Here is a 25,133-nt window from a genome sequence, read left to right as displayed (position 1 = left end):
TTGATAAAAAGGTTTTAAAATATTCAAAGAGCAAGGAAAAAGTAAACATCATTAATTTAAAACGTTGAATTTGCTATGTCTTGAATTTGGAACATTAACCAATATTCTTTGAAAAAAAAAGTACATGCAGTATTAACCCACGTATATATACTGAGTATTCATTAGTTAAAGCTATTCACATACACTTTGATATTGCATGAATTTAAACAACCAAATTTAAAGTCAACATTTCATTTTATAATTTATATAGTCATCTAAATGAACTTGTTAGCAAATGTAACCTATCAATTGGTTGTATTTTAGCTGATTTGATTCATATCAATTGTCAGGCCTTTTTTGAACTAAATTTGACTACTGAATGTTCTACATCTGTAACTGATAAATACATAGGGATTACAGCCTGTTTGACCGGTTAACAGGGAATGCTTTCTCTTCCTATTCACCTGATCCCAGCTCCGGAAATTCAGATGATCTTTATTTATAGCATGTACATATATTTGTATTATTTGCAGCTTTATGAGATCGATTAATGTTCGTTATAACTCTTTATATTATTTGTGTATAAAAAAGGAGACAGAATATTATGGGTGCACGTACTCCTTAAATGCATACAATATTATGCTTGAAAGTCTAATAATGTGTAAAAAAAAAAAAATAATTAAAACACAATGCTTTTAAATATTATTTCTCATACAAATATTTTACACTTTTAATGAAATACAGGAAATGATGATATCATACGAAAATTCTATTAAGAAATACTTTGGAGTAAACCGAGCACAGACCCCTATAAACATTGGAGGTCGACACAGATGCAGTCTCCGACTGTCTAGCTCCCATCAACCCTTTGTCTTAGATTGGTAAATAATTAAATAAATAAAAACAAGATGTGTTTGTGAAACACTGATGCCCCCGTATGGCAACATAGCGAAGGTTAAGCTTTCTCAAATGCAGATCAAATATGTTGGTACCAATTAAGGCCTTTTTACAAGAAATGCGAAATATAAAACGCTTGCTATACCTGTTCCAGGGTTATGACCAAGGTTAACATTTTATAATACAGGACAATTTTAAGGTGAAAGGGTCAAGGTTGTAGGGTTCTAAAGAAAGGCTTTGTCTCAATGATTACGTATGGGAAGTATGAAAGCGCTGACCCTTACCGTTCAAAAGTTATGATCAAGGTTAAAGTTTGTAAAAGTAGGTCAAACTCTAAGGTCAAGGTCAAAGGGTCAAGATTCTTGATATCCAATGAAAGGTCTTGTCACAAGGATTACACATGTGAAATATGAAAGCTCTAGCCCCTACTGTTCAAAAGTTATGGTCAAGGTTAAAGTTTGTAAAAAGTAAGTCAAACTCCAAGGTCAAGGTCAAAGGGTCAAAGTTCTTGATATCAAATGAAAGGTCTTGTCACAGGGATAAATTTGTGAAGTATGAATGCCCTAGCCCAAACCCTTCAAAAATATGGTCAATGTTGTATTTTTAAAGGAGGTCAAATTCCAAGGTCAAGGTCAAAGGATCAAGGTCCTTGGTATCCAATGAAAGGACTTTTTATCAGAATTATTTATATGAAGGATAAAAACCGTAGTAGTTTTTGTTCAAAAGTAATAGACAAGGTTAAAGTTTTTTCATAGGTACAAAAATCTCCAAGGTCAATGTCAAAGGGTCAAGGTTGTTGGTATTATGTGAAAGGTCTTTTAACAAACATTACCTATGTGAAGTATAAATGTCCTGGTGTCTACTGTTCAAAAGATATGACCAAAGTAAAATTTTAAAATTTTCATGTAAAAGTGGGTCAAACTCCAAGGTCAAGGTCTAAAGGTCAAATTTGGTGGTACCCAAAGAAAGGTCTTGTCACAAGAAATACACATATGAAATATGAAAGTCATAGCTCCACTAAATCAAAAGTTATGGGCAAGGTTAAAGTTTTTGCGGACAAACAAACAGAGAGACAGACAGAGAGACAGACAGACGGACACGACAAAAACTATATGCCCCCGAAACTTCGTTTACGGGGGCATAAAACAAAGTTTATTAAGCAACTATTGACCTTGCAATGAATATGAAAAGCCTCTCTTAACAATCGATTAATCAACATCATGCATTTGCAAAGCATTTACAAAATGTTGACCTTTAGGAATATTCTTAATACTGTTAAAGCATCAATCATTTATCAGTAGCCTTCCAAGACAGAAACATATCTTTTTCTTTAGCTGAATATGCCATTGCTTATTCAATCAACAAGAAAAACTTATACATGTATATGGATATGGCGTATATTATTTTCTTTATAAATAATGGGTTGAAACTATATTAGAACAAGATGTGTTTGTAAAACACTGATGCCCCTGTATGGCAACATAGCAAAGATTAAACTTTTCTTTATTGCAAATTTAATTAATTGGTACCAAAAGTAGGGTATACTAACCGGAAATAATTGTGAAATTTGAAAGAAAGCTTATGTTAAAGTTTTTTAACAAGTACAAAAATCTCCAAGGTCAAGGTCAACAGGTCAATGTAATTAGTATCAAATGAAAGGTCTTGCCACATAAAATACTTATGTAGAGTATGAAAGCCCTAGTCCTAACCGTTCAGAAGTTATGGTCAACGTTCAATTTCTAAAAAGTAGGTCAAACTCCAAGGTCAAGGTCAAAGGATCAAAATTATTGTTATCAAAAGAAAGGTCTTGTCAGAAGGATCAAATATTTAAAGTATGAAAGCACTAGCCCTAACTCTTAAAAAGTTATGGTCAAGGTTTGTTTTTAAAGTAGGTCAATCTCAAAGGTCAAGGTCAAAGGGTCAAAGTTTTTGGTATCCATTGGTCTTTCACAACAAAGCCCTATCCCGTACCGTTCAAAAGTTATGGCCAAGGTTAAAGTTTTTTCACAAGTACGGAAATCTACAAGGTCAAGGTCAAAGGGTCAAGGTTGTTGGTATCCAGTGAAAGGTCTTTAAACAAACACTACAAATTTGAAGTATAAATGTCTTTGTGTCTACTGTTCAAAAGATATGGCCAATGTAAATTTTTTTCTTTTTTAAAGAAGGTCAATCTCAAAGGTCAAGGTCAAAGGGTCAAAGTTCTTGTTGTCCAATGAAAGGTCTTTTCACAACAATTACATATATGAAGTATGAAAGCCCTATCCCTTACCGTTCAAAAGTTATTGCCAAGATTAACGTTTTTTCACAAGTACTGAAATCTACAAGGTCAAGGTCAAAGGGTCAAGGTTGTTGGTATCCAGTGAAAGGCCTTTAAACTAACATTACATATGTGAAGTATAAATGTCCTGGTATCTACTGTTCAGAAGATATGGCCAAAGTAAAATTTTAAAATTTTCATGTTAAAGTGGGTCAAACTCCAAGGTCAAGGTAAAGAGGTTAAATTTAGTGGTACCCAAAGAAAGGTCCTGTCACAAGGAATACACATATGAAATATGAAAGTCATAGCTCCACTACATCAATAGTTATGGGCAATGTTAAAGTTTTTGCGGACAAACAGACAAACAGAGAGACAGAGAGACAGAGAGACATACAGACAGACAGACAGAGAGACAGAGAAACAGACAGACACGACAAAAACTATATACCCCCGAAACTTCGTTTACGGGGGCATAAAAAAACAATTTTTTTACTTTAATTTTTAATTGGCAATTAGTGTATATGATGTGTGTATTTCTTGATATTTGGTAGTTGGAAGTTGAAACTCTATTAAGAGTTGCTTCGTTATTCCGGCAGTACTGGCATCCCACGAGGGATCACAACTTTTGGAATTTGCTTCTAATTTTTAGTTCTTTTTGTTTCATCTATTTCCTCAAAAAGCTTGCTTTTTCTAACTTCATTTATTCCTATATCAAGGATAACTAATATGTGTATTTATTGTTCCTCTTGGATTGTAGTTGGAGTCTATTTACAAATATTTGTATGTATATTGCCATATTTGACGGTATGCCCATTCGGCCAATAGGTATTTTAGTACGACTAGCATTCCTTTGAACAGTCTGTTGTTTATTTTAAACATATGTTATTGACAATATGTCAAAAGTACTGGACACAAGTTCCAAAAACTTAGATAGTCCTCTTTGAAGACTACGTCACTAATGAACAGTGTAGTTTTGTCATTCCAAAAAATTAAATTGATAAAAGTCTTGTTATGATCAATGGTAATCCCTAAAATTCGAATGACTGAGGAAAAATTCACTTGATGTACATATTTCATTAGTTTACACGTCCAATTTGTTGACTCTTTCGGTAGATATTATTGGATATAATTATATAAAATATCAGTTTTGAAAACTATACATTTTACTGATATTTTTTAATCCTATTGAGACGCCAAATGTACTTTCACAACTTCACGAACTTAACTTCATTATCGTTTTTAAAATGTTTCTTGCTAATATCTGATTTTTCTCAAGTGTTCATTAAAATAGAAATCATCTAAAAACTAAAGAATATGTTTCATGGTGTAAAATTTTGTTTGGTTCTAGTTTAGAAAGAAATGCATTGATATGGTTATAAATCTACCTGTACCTGGAAGTGTCATGGAGTTGATTGAGAATCAATATTTTTTTTTTTCGAAAGCTTCCTTTTTCGCATACCACTCAGTCACTTTAAGTATTTTTGTTCGACTGAAAGGTTTACTTTCCCCTACTTTCTATTAAAAAAAAAACAAAATATAATTAAAATAACACTAACAAGTAGTGTGTTTCAAGCAACCAGTTGAGGCATCACAGGTGTTGTTGTCACAGTCACATTTTTCTTGACATCTATCTCCATAATAAGGATATGGACAGGATTGATTCAGTTGACTCCACCGTATCCCGGTAAACATCCTGTAAATATTTATTTTCATAAATAAAATTAAACCTTAAAATACATACTTTATACGTACAAAAAAAAAAGAATGTCAAACAATATAGATATACCAAACCAAACAGATATTATCTTTTATACTTCGTGCTTGGCTGGAGAAATGTAACTACATGTGTACATAAAAAAAATCGATAAGCCCTACAAATATAAATGGCTCATATACAGAACACCTGTTGATTTTTAATGCCCTGTAACTTAAATTTTTAAGTGAAATTATCTCTCACAACTTGAGCGAAATATTGTATTAGTAATATTTATTCATAACACGGAATAAATATATTTCATTTTAATATATTTCATTTTAATGAGGAAAAAAGAAAGTAAAAAATACACAACTTGGACAGGCATGTATTGGGATTTATGAAAAACAAAGAAAAGGGAAATTTCTTAAAATAAACATAGACATGGCGATTAATGACTTACTAAGCATCGTGTCTCAAACACTGTTAATACCATTACTTTAATTTTATGTGTTATTTTAATGAAACAGAATTTAATTAATTTCTCTTTTCCGATTATGCATTGTTAGGACTTTTAATTTGACGTATCTCCAGTTGATACAGTGTGATACAATTCACTTTGCATTTTATATCAGTTCCTGTATCTTTCCGATTCCTCTTTTAACTCATTTATTATATAAAATAATTCTGGTGATTATAAAAAGATCTATATCATTTAAAGTAAAAAAAAATCACTAGCATAAAAGAATAACAGTCGCTAATTACCCTTCCATCCAGCAAGGAAAACCTCCCAAAGATAACTGCCAGAAAAAAATATTCTGTTCATGAAAGTTTTATAATATGTCTTTATTTATACCTTGTTTCTTAATCTCAATTCTTTTCAAGATTAACTGCATTTCATAAATAAAAGGTTATAAGGAAAGTTTCAGTGCTTGAGAGCTAACCAATATTGCATCACCTACAGTATAGGTTTTGTATAGTTAATTTTCTCAATATTAATAATATATCATATATAAAAATGCACAGTAGATGTTTTTTTCTTGTAAATAAGTGTAGTCAGAAAACAATTATACATGTATTCACAATGAAAGTAGGTAGCAAATGCAAAAAAAATTCTGTATGTAACTTCCTCCCGTTAATGTTGTCAGTTAACAGGAATTAAAATTATTTCAATACAAAGTAAAGCTATGCATTCATTTCGAATGGTTCTAAATGTGTGCATATTGTTTGCAAAATTTGAGGAAACGCGATTAGGCCAGGATGTAATAAGAGTTCAATTTAGAAAAATTAAATTTTAAATTTTAAAGCCTTTAAAGTTTATTTGTTGCTAAAGGGTTTCAAGAGTAATGAAAACATGACACAAGATTGAACGAAACAATTTATGTTCTTGCACCGTGTATACAAGCAGTAATTGAAAGATAGGGGTACATTAAAAATACTGACTGGATCTCAAATATGACAATCTTGCATTTATAATACAAAAGTGTCAAATCAATTATGGAACCAAAATTAAGAGAAGAATAAGTATGTTAAAAAATAAAATAATGTATAGCTCTTTTATGCATCTGATGTTTTCATACACTGTACTAAGTTTACTTTTGTTTGCAAAGAAAGACAACAACGCAAACTTGTAACGTGTTGTTCCCGTTGTAGTTATTTTTCTTGCACTTAATGGACAAAAAATAATTTAAATCTCCCAGGTTCACTAGAATATAGGTCATCTTTTATCAGCAAAGAATTTGGTTGTAAAATTATCTACTCATGTGTAAAATGTAAATACCCACTTTGTGTTTTATCAGATACATGTCGTTATACGTGTCCATGTAAATCATTTAGAGGATGTGAATATGAATATTACTTGATCGTGTTAGGATAACATGTAATAATACAAGGGGTCTCAAGAAAAAGCTTAACCAATCAAATATTCCAGGTTAAAATTAGATAATTTTAAAAATTAGAAGGAAACATAAAGGGGTGCCCAAATCGCCAAAGATACATTTATTGTTGATGAAATAGGTTTAAAACATATTCAAAGAGCACGAAAAAGTAAACATGATTAATTTAAAACGTTGACTTTGCTAGGTATTGAATTTGGAACATTAACCAATATTCTTTTAAAAAAAGTACATGCAGTATTGTGTTCCGTATGCTGAGTATTCATCGATAAAAGCTATTCTTATACACTTTGATAATGCATGAATTTAAACAACACAATTTAAAGTCAGCATTTCATAACTTATACAGTAATTTTAATGACCTTGTTAGCAAATGTAACCTATCAATTGTTTACATTTTGGCTGACTTGAATCATGTCAATTGTCAGGCCTTTGTTTTGGACTAAATTTGACTACTGAATGTTCTAAATGATAAATATATAAAGATATCACAGTCTGTTTGACCGGTTAACAGGGGGTGCTTTCTCTTCATAATGACCTGATCGAAGCTCCGGAAATTCAGATGATATTTATTTATAGTATGTACATATACACATGTTTTTTTTATTATTTGCAGCTTTATGAGATCGATCAATGTTCGTAATCTCTGCATTTGTGTATAGAAAAGGAGACAGAACTATTATGACTGCATGTACTCCTTAAATGCATACAACATGATTCTTGAAAGTCTAATAATCTGTAGAAAACACAATGGTTTTAAATTTTATTTCTCATACAAATATTTTTTTTTCTTTTAATAAAATACAAGTAATGACGATGCCATACTTAAGTTCTATCAAGGAATACAAATTTGGGGTTAATCAAGCATCGGAGGTCGACACAGGTGCCATAAGAGATTGAGCATGTCTGGAAATCTTGGTAAATGATTCAATCAGTTAATTAAGCAACCAGTGGACTTGCAATAATTATGAAAAGTAGGAAATATGAGTTAGCAACATCTTGAATTTGCAAAGAATTTGGAAAATGTTTACCTTTAGGGATATTCTTAATACTATTAAAGCATCAAACATTTGTCAATAGCCTTTCTTGGCATTAACAAATTTTTCTAAAGCTGAAAATGCCATCGCGTTTTAAATTAACAGGAAATGAAAAAAGTTAATATTGCGTATATTAATTGCTTTAAAAATGCTGTGAAATCACTAAATTACGTGGGGTTTTAATTTTCGTTGTTTTCGTGGTATGAAGGGACCTACAAATTTATGTCCACCACGAAATGCAAATTTTCATATGCACAACTACTAAAAAGATCTTTATTCACGAATCAAATCCCCACGAAACAACATTTTTTCCTCAAACCACGAAAGAGCTAAGTTCACGAAGTGCAAAAATCCGCCTAGTCATCAAAATAAGTGAAACTTCCTGACATTATACTCGAAGATTTGTATGTTGTAAAACATTTTATTTTTTAAGAATATCTTTTCTGGTTTTCTTTTTACAGCCGTTTCAATTTAGCATCCCGTTTTCTCAATCAATGCCGTCAAGTCATTACGTTGACTTATATGCTTCGACACCGTGGCGTTGACGTTTTGTATAAAAATAAAACATAAACATTTATGGAATAAAATTCAACAATATAGGCCATTCTTCAAAATTATAGAATTTCAGGACAATGTTTCTATGAATTTTTTAAGAAGTTCTGAAAAATGGATTGTTTTTTTTATTTATATGTAATTCAAAGAAATGAGAACTATTTGTTATATATTTATAAATAATGAATAAATGATTGAGTGGAAACATGCAACACCTTTTAAATGAAAATAAGGGGCAGATTAAGTTGAACATCAACACAAAGTGTAAATCTATCATATCTGAGTAAAACTTAATTTTTTGTAGTAAAATATATATTATGGTAGCCATGGAGGAAACGGATTTTAATATCCTTAAATGTGTTATAATATGGTCCTACGACATACAAACTTGAAAAATAGAGATTTTGACAGAGAATAGACAAGTGTTCTTTAATAACGAAAACATCATGCTTAAAAAAATGCTTAATTAAAAATGAATATGTTTGTAGTTAAATCATCATTTATTATATTGTCATTTAAAGATTTCGCTGCACTTCCTTAATTTATGGCATTTCCTGAACATTTGATATGTACACAGTATTTACATAAATTTCACGAAAAATAGTGATATGAATATTGAAGGCTACATAGTATCTTACGCACACAGAGCAGTATATATATTTAGGAAAAAAAACCACAATAGTAGACTTTTAAACAAAATTGATGCAAAGCAGGCGCACGTAGAATCGTCTTTGAAGTGTGTGTGGGGGGGGGGGGGCAGGGAATTTTTTTCACTTACTTGTAAATTAAAGTAAAGTTGAAAAGCAAAAAAAAAAAATTGCTCAAGCTCGAAAATGGTATTTCGTGGGGGAGGGGTGAGGCAACTTTTTTTAATGTCAACTTTCTTTCACTACCATTTGTTTTGCATACAATACTACAATTCCCTGATATCATTTTACTATGGTAAGAAGTGGGGGGGGGCACCAACCTTTCAATAAACATTTTCAATAGTATAGGTAATGTTGGAAAAAAAAGTGCCCCCCCCCCCTCTTTGTTGCTACGTGCCTGCAAAGCATCAAATCGGCCGCAAAAATTAGCGTTTTCGTTATATAAAAAGAAGAACAAAACGAAAACACAAGATTTCCAAAGTATTAAAATTGTAAAAGTTAAAAAGCAAGATAACCACCATCTTCGCTAGCTAAGGGCTTGAGAAGATGGTTAAACGGAAATGGCACGTAAGCCAATTATTTAATGTAATTTACTTAATTGAAATAAATCCACCAATGAACGATAAAAACGTTATATAATCAAAGTGAAAAATTTTATCAAACTTCTCTCAGTACCACTTTTTATTTTAAAAATCTATACTTCCCCTTCTTTGAATACACTGCAACATGTGCGTGTTGAAATAGGGGAGGGGGTAACCTTTTTTTTTTTTTAAAAAAAAAAAGGAATATTTTAATAACAGATTATATAACTTATCAATATTCTCATAACTGAATAAAATCAAAATTTATATTTATTGAAAAACTAGAGGATTACGGATAACCGCGAATTAGCATGACTAGCTTTCGACAGAGTGATTAGCTAAAAAAAAAACTCATGCACGAGGATTAGCATGACTAGCTTTCGACGAAGAGATAAGCTCAAAAACTAACGCACGAGGATTAGCTGATTCACAGCGATTTCTATGGAATTGTTCAGATCTAATCACTTAATTTTATATAGGGAAAATTCAGTAGAGGTAAAATAAATGAAACTAACTTCATGAATCTTTGTCGTGTGACAACGCCGATGTTCTTTCAAAATATGTGCGGGGTGAAAAAAAAATTGTTGTGTCATTTGAAACTAATTTATCTAGGACTACTTTTCAGAAAACCTATTACAATATATGAGACATTTCGGCACTGTAATTCATATCCCGACAACATGTCAAGCAACATATTACCTTACCATACCCCCCCCCCCCCCCGGATACCATGTTGAATGAATTAGAGACAAACGCCCTATCTATGATGTTATTTTCTATACGTTATTTCAAGAAAACAAAAATGACAGACAGGTAAAATTACCAGTTCAATCCGTTAATGATACATGTAATACATTTGGGACATACCGGTATAATGAATTAATTCAATGACCAAGTCACGAAACATCAGTAATGTTCTTATTTTTTTATCATACAGATTTTTAAAAATAAATGAAAATGCAATTCAGTTATTAATTTCTTTTTAAATATTACTGTATCCCTGTAGTATCTTTATTGGAATATTCATTGCATATATTATTGTCTTATAAACAAGTATAATATGAGTGATATTGTGGGGATCCGAACATCCCCCCATTACCCTCAGGCTATTTTTTTTTCGTTAGAAGACCTCACTCTCTCTTAGCTTCTCATTTTATGTCCAGGCTCTATCTCCTATAATAATGTACTCTACTATAAAATGACTTGCTAATCTTGGCTGCCCTCTTTCCCTTAGACCTGAAGTTGAACAGGTTACATTTGAGAGGAGTAACTCAAAATAAAAAGAGATAAACAAGTAGCCTCCCTTTGACTTTTTTTCATGTGGCATGAAGGCGAGACTGTAATCATACATGTAAAGAGCTGTCACTATCTCGGTACATGTAGTAAGTTATTCGTTTTTACAATGTACATTGTATTAGTCTAATAAAGGCCCATAACAAAAATTACACGCGATCAAAAATCATTATTTTTTCGCAAATTGTTTATTTCAATAGATCTATTTGAATTTTTAGCTCGAATTTTCTAGGTTCAATATTTCGTTAGGCCTACATATGTTATAAACTCTCGGATCGGAAAATATTATTAATGATAAACTTTTTTAAAATTAAGCGGTCTTCTTGAAATGCCAACAGCAGTTTCTGAAATGCATGTTGGTTTACGATAGGGCCTGTGGCTTTGTGCGCTTGTATCTTGACTCAGCCAAACGTAAATCATTTTTATCATTAATGAAGCCAGTCGATGCAGACGTGTCACGACATACACAATTTGTGTTTTGTAAAGGAGTAAAACAAATAATTTTCAGTTTATAATATATACATCCTGCTAGTTGCTACCGATATAATTGTTTATGTTAAAAATATATTCTAGGATTACTAAGTAATTCCGACTTGGTGACAATAAAGTTTTTCGGGTGATCTCCCTTTGATTACATAGTGACCATGGAGACGAGATCGGGAGATAAAACATAAATACATTGTTTGTAAAACTAAATAAGATTTGGGGGAAAGAATATCCATTTTTAAAAAATATTTCAGCATAATCAATGATAATGTAAACCTAGATCAGCTGTGCTTGACTAAAAAGTCTTGGGTTAGGAATGAGTCACCATTATTGCATCTTCATACAGTCATACCTATAGTAAAGAGACTCCGAGAGACTTATGTACTTTTTTTGCACCACAACACAAAATAACTTATAATAAATGGTAAATTTGCATTTAAAAACTAATTAAACTTCACAAAAGCAACATATAATCTTGTTTCTTTTTAATTAATTTGGGTAAAACCCCATTATTTCCACTTTGGTGGTTGGTGCGAAGAGATTTGAGTCGAACAAAAATTAAATATTTCGATGTGGCCACACCCCTCGAACAAAATAAAATAACACTCTATTTGTTCATTTTTTAATTTTCTTTTTAATGGTGTGAGTTTTATTTTGTTCAAAGGGTGTGGCCACAGCAAAAATTTGCATCAAAGACGTAAAAAATGCTAAATTTTGATAAAAAGTGGCAAAGTTCACGTGTTTAGACGTTTTCTGCACAAATATGACGTCATCAAATGAAAACTTTGGCATAAACTATTCAAGTTTGATACCTAAGGATAATATTTCCGTAAATAATTTTCTTCTTCCCTCACTTTATTTTTCCTAAAATCATTAGGCCGATTTAGCACATTCGTGGATTTAGCTCTTTGATCCTACGAAAATATGTAATTTTACAGAAATGGAAAATTGTTTTAGAAAAAAAAACCGTAAATCCTAAATTTTAAATTCTAGTTAGCAATTAGTGTATATGAGATTATGTGTTTATTTCTTGAAATCCTGTAGTTGGCAGTTGAAACTCTGCTAAGAGTTGACGCAAACTTTGTAATTCCGGCAATACTGGTATCCGACAGGAAATCACATTCTTTGAATTTGCTTGTAATTTTTATTTTTTTTCGCTTCAGCTATTACCCCCCCCCCCCCCCAAAAAAAGCCTGTTTTCTAAGTTCATGTGTTCCCATGTTAAAGATTAACTAATACCTGAATTTATTGTTACTCTTTGGCTGTAATAGGAGTCCATTAAAACATATTTGTATTTATATTGTAATTTTTCGTTGCATGTCTATTCGGCCGATACGGATTTAAGTACGACATGTATTCTTTGAATAGGGGTTTTATCTTTTCAAATAGACTTAAGTATACGCATAATAAATTCATTAAAATTGAAAAGTTAAAAGTCTTGTTATAACAAAATTCCAACCATTACCGCAAAAATACACTTGGTGTATATATCTCATTAGTTTACACGTCCAACTTGTTTACTGTTTCGGTAGATATAATTAGAAATGTCAGTTTTGATAAGTAGACGTTTTTTTTGTATTTATACATTATATATACTATACACTGAGACACCATTGAGACGCCAAATGTCCTTTAACAACTTCATTGTTATTTTTCTAAACTGTGTTTTTTAAATTTCTGTTTTTTTTCTAAGGTGTATTAAAATAGCATTTATTTAAAAACTGAAGAGAATGTTTCCCGGAGTTTAAGGTTGCTTATTACTAGTTTAGAATCAAATGCGCTGGTAGGATAAAATAAATCTGTCTGCCATTTAGTGAAGTAGAGTTTCCTTGAAAATCAAGTATTTTTCCCGAAAGCTTCTTTTTTGCTATCCATACAATAACTTCCAGTATTTTTTTTTCGACTGAAAGATTTGATTTCCCCCCTTTTTATTTAAAAAAATATATAAATTTAATGACACTAACAAGTAGTGTGTATCAGGCAACCAACTGAGACATCACATGTGTTGTTGTCACAGTCACATTTTCCTTGACACCAGTCTCCATAAAAGGGATAAGGACATGGTTGACTACAGTTGGTTCCACTGTATCCGGGTAAACATTCTGTAAATATTTTTGTAGAGATCAAATTAAATATTCTTATTTTATTTGTACAAAAAGAATGCCAAGCATTTCTGAATACCTTAAATTGCAAAATAAATGTACATAGCAAGAACAAGTAAAATGATATCCTTGTTTCTTTCTGCTTGGCTGGAGAAATGTAAATACATGTGTATTTTGGATGACTATTTTTAATGAATTATTAACGGATTGACATAAACAATATAAAATTAAACACAGAGATTTATATCTGTTATTAAGTAAAATATAAACGTGAATTTTTAACAGCAAATTTCTACTAAAAATGATTATTAGCTGATTATTTCCATTCAGATAACAAAACTAAACATATGCCCAAACTTTAAAATATGGGTTTGATGCATGATATGCAAATTGACATTTAACAGTTTGCAACGTTGAGCTAAGCATGTGTATAACTCTACAGGTACAGTGTATCTCTACAGAAATATATTTATACAAATCATTTAATTTACTTTCACATTGCTGAGTTTCTGTATTCCACTTGTAATTTCCACAACATCCTTTAAAGCCCCTAAAACATGTATAATTGAGTGAAATACAGTGTATTCTAGAACAACATTAGCAACATATGGAAGGAAAGGTGTGGTTTTTATTCATCAAGGAATAAAATAAATATTTTTTATACTAATAACGACAAAAAATACCTACGATTCACAATATGGAATTTCCATTGAACATAAACAAAGTAAAGTGTACGTGCTTAAAATAAGCATAGATATGATGTGTACAGAATTTTTATGCATCGTTCCTCAAATAAAAGCAAAGAGCAGTTTACATTATATGGGAAGTAGATCGATTTCCTCTTTCCGTCAACTCATTGCAAGGACTTTGACACATCTTTCAGTGAAACAAATGATAATTTGAAGTTTTACATCATAAAAATCTGTTTATTTCAAGAAATAAATTCGTCGCTAGTGCTAAAGAAAAATAATCTTTTAGTTAGTCTTCCATATCCCCTAAAAAAAATAATGATTATGCCTATGAGGATTAGAGGACCTAACTTTTTTCAGGGAGAATTCTTGTTTTACAATGTATAAATATGTGGTAGTGTATTCGGTTAAAAGTTTACCGTGTTGCAATTATTCCTATAGATCTCTCTGAAATATAATCTTTCAAGGGAGGTACTTGTAAAGACAATAACAATTATAAACCAAAGGCATTGGTATCGTTGTACGCGGAGAATGATGTCAAACACATACGGTAATACTGGTACTTTTTGTAAAGATCAAGCAACACTATTATATTTCAAAATGAATTCAACTGAAGAATACAGATTTAGATTTAATAAGAAGTAGCAACAATGCCTAAAACTTTCGAGAATTGCAGTTATTACCCTAAAAGTGTAAACTGAAACATTATCTTTCCATAATACACAAGATGTAATGCAAGTATGTGCAAATATTCATTAACAGATAGAGCTAGAATGGTATATGTTCAAGCAAAAGTTGACGTGTGGAAAATTTTTTTTACTTTTTACTTCGCATAATTGAATTTCTAAACCTTAAAAGTGAAGGATATTGCTCGAGATTTGTACTTAAATGAACAAAAACTGTCCCAAATCCACAATGTTCATATCACTATCTGAGTAATGATATAAAGTTTTTTTGTTATCGTGGTTTTACAAGTAAGGCATTTCATACATCCGAAATATTACATAATAGTTTAAAATGTGTTTAATTATAACAAAAATGTATGTGCAGCTGAAAAAAAGTAATGATGATTCTCTGAAAAAAGAAAAAAATATAACTTCATGATTTGAGATTATTTTTTCTATTGAATCAGCCTGAGAAAATGACATAGAATATGCATTTTGTTTTCCGATTATAAGTATGTATAACGCATTTCCAGTAAAAACATTATATGTTAGGATTCCATTGGGTAAAAAAATTCCTACGAATGGTAGAGAAATTTGGAAAGTCAATTGAATGGCACCGTTACCTTTGATCCCTGTCACCGAAAACTCCACTTATGAAATATTTTAATTTAAACTTCGTTGATTATCAGGATACTTAGAATGAAATACATATCTGTTAAAATCAGAAATGTACTTTGTATCCATTTGTGATAAACATTCACTTCAAAAACATCCATTGCAAAATAATTTGACAGATCGCACATACACAGATGAATAAACATAGATATTTATTTACAATTTGTATATTGAAAACTGTGGTAAACATTGCCTCGCCCTTCTTTTCTCTGAATTAAACAATTTTCATATTCTCATTCGTACATACATGTACATACCCGCCTTTGTTTGTAGATCAAGCTAACTGACAACTTTTGAAATTTTACCTTTATATTGCTTTACCAGAATCTACGGAGGATTAACTTGTGATTTCTCAGTATCTGTGGGAATTTTTTGCTATCTTTTACTTTATATAAGTATATTGAAATTTGACCTGAACATGCTGAATATTACTATATTTTTACACATACTGAACGCACACGTGAGAATCAGTACATTCCATTCAAACGTCTATTTATTTACTACAAGTTTACATGTATAAGCACACAGGAAAATCGCTACTGTTAGTGATCATAATTATTTAATTGGACTGTGTATTTTATTTATCGGTATAAATGCTGTATGTATGTATATGTACAAAACAGTACACACCAGGGGCCTAGCCAGGGTACTTTTGATGTGGACTCCCGAGTAGGCAGGAGGTTTAGGTCCTCCTTAAGCCCCCGATGGATCCTAGGCGATGGCTTGTTGGGGGTCCTGGAGGCGAAGCCCTCGGAAGCAAGTGAATTTTTACGATTTTTATGTGTATATTCGACCCTTCTGATTGCATTTTTCTTGCACTTTACAAGTTTGTCATCACGCAACCATATTCGAGGTCTACTATGTTTATTGTACAGACAAACACTCAAAAATGAGAAAGGATCTGTCTAATATCGTTGTATGACAAACCCACTAAAACAATCTTTTATTTTTGAAAAGACAACTGAAATATCTATGGTAAAATAGTCGGTTAGACTGGTAAAGTATTATGCACTTCTAGCAAAAACTCAGCAATTTTCAATAGTAAATCAGATCTAATGATTTAAGAGGATAAATACAATCGTATTTCCCACTAAACTGATTTTGTTAATTGTCTTTTTCCTCTTTGTTATAAATAATTTCGACGGAAGTATTATATGTTTTAAGAGCATACAAGAATCAATAGAAACTACGTCTGCCCCTCCCTCCTTTTCAAAAAATGATGTGGACGTTTGTGAGTACAAACGTACGCCTCGCTACGCGCCTGCACACGATGAAAGGAAACGATTGGATATGCTGCAAAATTTGTTAACAGAGCTGTTCCCCTGCTGACACAGAGCACTGATCTAACATAAATCTTAGGGTTGATAATGCAAAATATTGTTTTATTAATCAAGGACTTAATCAGTTCATTTTTATTGTTAATTATGGGATGAACAATACTTTTGTGTAATGAAATACCTGGAGGTATCTGAATTTATTCTTGCGAGTATATTTTCAGATTGACCTATCTTCGATTCAATTGATAATCAATTAATTTTCTCCTCTAATATGTTGCGCATATAAAAATTCAGCTGCATGCTGAGGGGAATAGCTGATTTGATGCTTTCACTAAAAGCAGTATCCATAGCATGTCTCGTATCTTTTCTTTTAACGATGCAATACATCTGTACAGAATTCATTAGCTAAAATCTAAGCCTGTACTGGTGAAAACGGTTATTTTCCCCTGACTATCTGTCTGTCTCTAGAAGTCTAACCCATGGCAACTGCCTTTCCGCCGTTTTTCTACAGGTTGTAATATTAAACTGATTTTTGGTATGTGACTTTTAACGGGCATTTTTATTTATTAAGAGAACCACGTAACATTTGCCGGTAGGGTAGGGTGCAATGCTCTCTTAAGGCTTTTTTAAAAAAATGAATAACGCTTCTCCCTAAGCATCCTCTTATAAATTGTCACTTTTGCTGAAAATGAAGGAAAAGGCACAACTTGAAGCAAGATTGATATCATCAGCAGTCAATAATAGTTATTCAGCATGATTATCCGTGCGTTGTGAGGCGATACAATACATTACATATAATGTTATAATTTGTTTATTTATGCAATTATCTATTTGAAATTTGCTCGAATATTAATAATATATGTACTAAAGAGTAGTGAAAATTTCAGAATGCAGTGATGATTACTTTTCAAACTAGAAAACTTGCCTATGATTTTACATGACAACCCTCGTATATTATACTGCGCGGTGAGAAGATTTCACGTGCGTTTTGAGATTTGAATAATAATAGATTTCATAAAGAAAATGTAATTAATGTAAATTTAATAAATATGTGTTCTCGTAAAAATACATTTTGTCGACGCTTGGTCCTCGAACACAATCAATGAATGTACATTTTGTTCTTCATGTTGAATGCGTAATTGTAAAAGCAAAACTTAGCTCATCCTGTGTACTTAAATATCTGTACATCAAATACAGTTTAATGTGAGTCATTCTATTCATTTTAAAGAAGGAAGATCATTCGACGCCCGGCTGAATAAACTTAACAATGATTTAAATTCTTTTTATAGGCTATTGCTTTTTCTTGGAAAAATGTGTGCATTGCGTTCTCATAAAGCCATTTGAATATCTATTGTTATAACACAGTTTTGCATTGTAAATAGAAGATATAATCGACATTGAAGTTTTTTTTTGGAACGGCACACATTTCTGAGCTGGTGTCTATAAAATTGTGGAGAAAAAGATTTTTGCTCAACATGTGGAAGTTTCATTAGTGTTCTTGAACATTTTTTGGCGTGACAGAATGAGGCAACTGACATATGAGAATTGTCTTCTGGTACTGTTGGTAATAATACATTTTTATGAGGTAAGTGTCTGTAAAAGTATTTTAAGACTTGGAAAATAACCTTTTGCACTGTAAATTGAGAGATGTATATCAATTTGTTACCCTAATTACGTACCTATTGAATGCATGCTACACTTATACAATTAAAATAACTGTTATTGTAAACAAGTAATTATCAAGATTTTAAATTCTTATTTACAATAATCATAGACCGCTTCCTTATATATAGAGAATATTGGATATCATAGGGACAACTTTCGTTTCGTTGCTAGAGTGCAGTACATGTATCTCCCTTCCGTTTTCTTTCTTTCTTTTTAAGGGTTGCAGTGAAGTTTTCTTCTGCATTTCGTCTGCATGTCCTTTTAGCATTTTCTTTTGAAATAAATTGTTTATACATATTGTAAATTGCCATGGGAACCCATAAACGGTTACTACATCCTAAGCAATTAAGAAAACGATATTTGCCTGGCTGATATGCCTGACATCACAGCACATATTACTGCGTATCTACACCCATTCACTTCCGAGTCATTCTACGACATTGCAAATAAACTCTTGGCAACTCTATTTTTTTTATTCAATAAACCACAACACTTTAAGTATTTAAATGGAAACACATTACATACATGTAATTATATATTATTTATGTTACAGTATACTATATTCAACCGATTTAATATTTTTTAACTTCTAATCAACTAATAAGGAAATTCCATTCATGACATTTAGGAACGGGGTCATACCAAGAAATTAATTTTAAATATGATATTTAAAAACCAAATTCAATTTGTGAATCAAAATTGGAAACACATTATTATATTACTCATCTGAAAGATAACCAACTAAAATAAAAAAAAACTAATTCATTTAAGGACAAAATATTCCCCTTGCAATTTTTTTCTCTCTAAAATAAGTTAGATTTCTTAGAATTTAAACACAAGCGATAAAAATCTTGAATACCAGCTGCAGGTTGTTAACACACACGCGATATCCAATACTGTATCAGAATTGGGTATAAAACCTGTGTTTTTGTTGGTGTTATCAAGGAATACCCGCTTAATCGTCGAACAATGCAAGTATTGATAAGTAGAACTGTTAAACAAAGATTTTGATTGCGGTAAAGAATCTGGAATTATCCGACGGTGTAAAATTTAACAGATTTCTCATTGGGGCAGAAACTGAATTATTATGTGGTTATATTGTTTTAGGACACAATATTCATACTCTTAAAAAATCCGTTTAGTCCAGATGTGTCTTCTTCTTTGGTTACCCATAATTAAGTTCGGGCCAAGGTTAAACTTTTTTTATCCCAAAATTTTGTCATTTTCCAAGGTCAAATGATAAAAATAATAGTACCACGTCATAGGAAGGATCTTTTTGTAACGAATAGGTATTTAGAATTTGAAAACCCCAGCACTAACTAATAATGTGGTCAATGTTAATGTTCTATTTTTTAAAAAAAGTCACACTTCAAGGTAGAGTTTAATAAAAGTTAAACCTTGGTTCTTACTTTGTTGTTTGGTACTAGCGCATTCATATATTACATATGTATTCTTGTAACAAGTTCCTTCCTTAGATTGTTTGTATGTTGTTTAACATCCCTCTTGAGAATTTTTCACTCATATGGAGACGCCACCGTATGGCGGTGAAAGGCTTCAAATTTAGACCTATACTCGGCACTCAGGGTCATTGAGCAGTGAGGATTCTTTATCGTGCCAGCGCCTACCGTGACACGGGACCTAAGTTTTTAAGGTCATATCCAAAATACCCATGACTTTCACTTCTAGTGCCGAGCGCTTGGCGAAGGAACAGTCACTACCTATGTTTACGTCTTAGGTTTGACGCGGCGCCGCGAACGAGAATGGAACCCAGGCCTCCCGATCACGAAGCGAACGCTCTATCACTAGGCTACCGTGACCGGTAGTTCCTCGTAGTGACAATCGAATGATTCGAACAATTTCATGCCGAAAGTTTCATGTATTGCCACGAGTTGTACTCCAAATAGTAGATTGTCAAATAAGAAAAGTTTAAATTTTCCCTGAACATGTTATTAGCTTTAGAATTAAAACAAAAAAAATGTTTACAATTTTCATATGAAAATTTAATGAGCAGAGTCCTCTTAGACAAAATATTGTTAAAAATGTAACATTTGAGGATTCCCTTCTCTCAAAAATTGATTAGGGTAGTTCAGTGATTGTTTAGCGAGGTATTCTACCAAGATATTTTTTTCTTCTTTTCCGCCCTTATAAATTCTTATAATGATCGATCTTGCATTGTATTCAGTATCACATTTGCACCACCCAACAGAACTTTCCTGCCTCCATTGCGAAAGAGTTTCGCTAAGTTAAGTTATATATTTTTGTTTTCGCGATATAAAGTATTGGTGACCCCCCCCCCACCCTGTCCTATTAATTTCAAAAGAGATTTATTTAAAAGACTCCATGTGTGCATCAAAATAAGTCTTTTTTTTTCATATATATATACATATATATATATTTGTATATCTAGGCCATTGATGCATTTATATCCTTTAATGTTATATATATAGAGAGAGAGAGAGAGAGAGAGAGAGACTTAAACGAGGTCTGATTCTGAGGTAAACATGTCAAGGACAATTTGAACACAAACTTTTTAGTTGCCTTTAGTCATTTATACGTTTTGGCTTTCTTTTTAGATATCGTAATGGAAAATATCAAAATGTATATTACATGTATTATAATAACCTTTTGAAGATTTTTGCACAATATCGGTTTCCAGTACATAAAGTAAGTTCATGCCCTGAAACGAAGACATCATGGAACAAAGCTGGGTTAAGGTTAAATTGTTCCACAGACCGATTTTAGTATTTTTCACAGTAGACTTAAAATACCAGTACCAGTGCATTCCAACACAGGACATTTCAGCCCTCGTGTTTTGTTAAAATTTAGTTTTGCTATGATCTTGACATGGGCTTTTATGAAAAAGGTAATAAATCATAGCTCAGGATTCTCAATCGTTAAAAATTTTACTGTGTTGCAGATCTTCTTTAAATTTTAATTATACGCGAAGGACAAAAATTTTGAAAATAAACTTTAAGAATATATTCAAATTCGCAACTAAGACACTATTCGTTATGATAACAAAATAATACTTGCATATACTTGTTTAAATAAATCCCTTATTCGTTACACAAATGGTATGGTTGTAAATTTGTCGTGATTATTTGTTAGTTTTCTTGATCGAATTACCAAATTTCAAAAAAAAAAAGAAACTTGAGAATAGTAAAATACTTTTAAGAGTTCTTTGAATATGTGGATAATTTTAAGCAATTTATTTAAATCAATGAAATGACTCCAGCACGATGTTATGTTTGACTTACAGGGCTCACATAACTCTAGAGCCCTGACTCTATAGAAAGAAATAATTAGTTTTTTAACACTTTACAACTTATTGTACTGTTATGCAACATACACTGAATGTTCACGTCATGGAAACAGAAATTTACCATTTCCCCGCGAGCACCTTTTAGCGTGGTACACGTTTCTCTAAAGTTTAGCGTAAATAATATTATGACGCTGTATTTTAATGCAAAAATAACATTTCTTATTTGATGAGATTTTTTCAAGTATAAAATAGAAGGAAGTAGTCATTAAATTAAGGATTAAATGAACTTTTTAAAGTGCGTGAAAATGCGTGATTGCGGGGAAACGGTATATGTGTGATTTTGCGTTAGAAATAGGAAATGGTATATGCGTTAAAATGCGTGACTGTGGGGAAGAGGGTTAATAGTAATAATATTTGTTTTAATGCATCTACAAAATAACCGTTACCTGGAAGTGTGAAACAAATTATTTGTCTCTGTTCCTTCATGCCTAAAGTCCGGCAAGGATCTAGGAGATAATCAAGTATGCGAGGTGAAGCCCTAGTTATCAGGAATTCTACATTTTAGAACTGAAAGACGGTAGAATTGTTTGATTTAAATTTCAGCTAGAAAGAAGCTAAAGCTAAGTTAAGACCTAGAGTACTGTTAAACCATGAGGTTTTCTTAGCCCTCTAAGTATCTAATCAAATAGTGCTCATAAACCATGAGGTTTTTTTAGCACAGAAAAGACGAACTAACCATGAGGTTGTGTTCCCCAACCCAAGTGACGTAAACTGCTCGAACACGGGTTTAAATACCCTAGCAAGGTCAAAATAAAAACCAGTGGCTATCAAAGATTCTAAGCTAAGTTAAGCAATCAGAAAACAGCTACCAAAAGTACTACGGAAAGACTGCCAACATGAATGACACTTCCTGTAAAACATAAAAATGTAAAACATGTGGAATGTCAACTCATGTTCTAACTTATAAATGACAAATAATGAAGGGGTTTTAAGTACGTAACAACTGAAAACAAATGGTAAATAGAATTATCAGACTGAAATACCACTTGTAGTACTACTTGTAGATTATGAATTACGAAACGAAGGCTATAAAATTAAAATCTAAACCACTACATTTGAAATGCCACAAAAATATACTACTCTTCCTTTTCATTAAAATGAACATAATCTGGTCGCTGAACACTTGTCATTCACAACCCAATATGTGCTTAATAAAACTTATTATTTTTGGAGAATTTTACATTATGAAAGAAGTAGTACTGTTCATTTGCACTTAAAGTTAGGATACCGGCATGAATGATGTCACAGAAGTGTTGCAAAAATTATTCTTTGAATAATAAACTTTTCATAAAATGTAAATAGTACTAAGTGATCAATAGATTTGACATGAAAAGAGCAAAAAGAAATGTCTTTTAATGATTGCATTAATAAAATCTTTATGCAAATTCTTTTAACATAGCGCGTGTACATGTATACATATATTCTCTACGTAGGAAAATGCTTACACCTTTCAAGTTCTGGATTCTTACACCAAAGAAGCTGTGAGACGTTCACAGATGGTTGTCCTCCGCAGCCGTACTTTAGTAGCGACATGTTTCAATGTAAGAAAAACATATTGAACTTTCGTGGACATTAAATTTTGTTGTTTAGAAAGTAGCTCTAAAAGTGATCGTTTACAACAAAATAAATAAAATGTCATCCCCAACAAAATGTCCTGCTTTTAGAGTATAGTGTATATCAAATATTTAAAATATAATCCCATAACACTTACATGTATCTGAAGTTAATAAAAATGTAACTCATCTATCATATTTTCATTGATATTTATTCAAGACCCAAAGTGTTCGGAGATCGACGAGAAAAATAGATGTTACTTAGCTGATATAGATTGCCAGTCAAGGAAATCAGTTAAAGGCCCTTTCACAATTGGCGCAGCATGTATTTTGTTTATATCGTAAACTGTTGCCAGCATATGTAAAAAGTGTTCGTATTCGCAGATCTAAAGCGACTGTTGTGCAATAAATCTTGCGATATATCTTGCGTCTATATGTGTTGTAGAATGAAAGCGAAAGATAATGCGATAATCAGATCAGGTAATCGGACGATTGAACGTGCGACAATACGACTGTTCGTGCGCTCACATTCCATAGTACAATGTTCGTGCGAAATATATATTCCTAAATTGTTTCCGAGGCTCTTCACACAAACAAAAATATACATGTTGCAAAGCATGGCAATTGAAGGTATATATTTTAGTAAAACGTTGACTGATTTTGAAATGAAATGACATAAATAATAAATCCCGTTGAATTGCGATATTTTGGATCGCATTTGGTCGCGTCTGAATAGTGTGCATGTTGACTTTTTTGAGGAGACCTGATGCGAAAAAACACATGCAATGAATGCGAGACATCGTGCAACGTATGCGATAGCTCGTGCGAAGCTAAAATTTTCCCATCGCAAAGTGTTGTGAAGTGCTCGTGCGCCAATTGTGAAAGGGCCTTAAGCAATATAACAGGCAAGTCTCATAAATGCATTTCCTAAATTGAGGGTACTTAACGGTATATTTTTTGACTGATTTTGAAATGAAATGACATAGATAATAAATCCCTTAAAGAAACCGGAGGTTTTCCTTTGTGCATAGGTATGGGACTTTGTTTTGCTTTCTATGTAACTCCATAAGAAATATTGCACAATTTTCTAACCTAATAGCAAAATCTGATACAACTTTACTTAGCAAACATATTTCAGGTGACCAATTTTAGTGTATTTATAAATCTATCGGAAATATTTCTGATTTATAAAAAAAGTTTGGTTGTCTTTTTTATCCTTAATAAAAAAACAAGTTTACGTTTCCATATTTATATTATTTAAGATAAACTTCTAAAATTGATTACTGTTTCTTATCTTCGTGTTTCGTATTTATACTACAATCATTAAGCTTACATAATCACCTTGAAAAAAACGTTAAAGAAAGTAAATTTACATCAAATATATAATTTATTACAATGAGTGCTAATAATGAATTTAATTTGCATATTACAGCACGGTATTAACAGACTCATCAACTACTCTTTGGACTTATCCTGGTGTTTATAAAGGAAACACAACCACTACCTTTGAAAAGAAGAACTGCACACGCAGAAATTATTTCCATACAGACAATCCTTCGCAGATGAAAATAATAATTATATTATCAGCCATGCTATCTACTATGATGTTGATGAACATTTTAATTGTGTTTGTTTTTTGTATCAAAAAGAGAAAAATCTTTGAACGATGCAAAAGATACAAGCCAATTCCAAATAAAAACATTGAGTTTGGATTGGATACGAAAATCGAGTATTTTACAAGTAGGTTTAGTTAGATCTTTTTAAATTAGCTTTAAATTAAATACAAAGTACAGCATTTTATACTTTAAAGATTAACATTCAATTAGTATTTATATTTTCAATTCTCGATTCTGATGAGATGATATATT

At 31.7% G+C, this 25,133-nt stretch overlaps 1 protein-coding gene and 1 long non-coding RNA gene across 3 annotated transcripts; one reads left to right on the top strand and one right to left on the bottom strand.

The window, feature by feature from the left end:
* Positions 1-4,529: 4,529 nt before the first annotated feature.
* On the bottom strand, positions 4,530-14,239 carry LOC134255692 (protein draper-like). Of its 2 annotated transcripts, none has more exons than XR_009989607.1 (3): positions 14,107-14,239; positions 13,911-13,969; positions 4,530-4,826 (listed from the first exon to the last, which is right to left on the bottom strand). XR_009989607.1 is itself a non-coding variant. In XM_062738210.1 (3 exons), exons 1-3 carry the CDS (start codon positions 14,199-14,201, stop codon positions 13,277-13,279), a joined length of 297 nt encoding a protein of 98 aa, XP_062594194.1. In that variant the 5' UTR covers positions 14,202-14,239; the 3' UTR covers positions 13,063-13,276. The 2 variants fall into 2 exon arrangements, 1 of the variants encoding a protein (XP_062594194.1); XM_062738210.1 differs by lacking the exon at positions 4,530-4,826 and adding an exon at positions 13,063-13,419.
* Positions 14,240-21,164: 6,925 nt separating this feature from the next.
* Positions 21,165-23,564, top strand: LOC134255693 (uncharacterized). The gene is made up of 3 exons (XR_009989608.1): positions 21,165-21,253; positions 23,146-23,253; positions 23,486-23,564. It is a non-coding gene; the product is annotated as an uncharacterized LOC134255693 (long non-coding RNA).
* Positions 23,565-25,133: the final 1,569 nt, after the last annotated feature.

This window comes from Saccostrea cucullata, unplaced genomic scaffold (genome assembly GCF_032062105.1).
Source record: "Saccostrea cucullata isolate Sc308-1 unplaced genomic scaffold, CSIRO_AGI_Scuc_v1 ctg2009, whole genome shotgun sequence".
NCBI lineage: Eukaryota > Metazoa > Mollusca > Bivalvia > Ostreida > Ostreidae > Saccostrea > Saccostrea cuccullata.
This window is presented reverse-complemented; position numbering and strand designations above follow the sequence as displayed.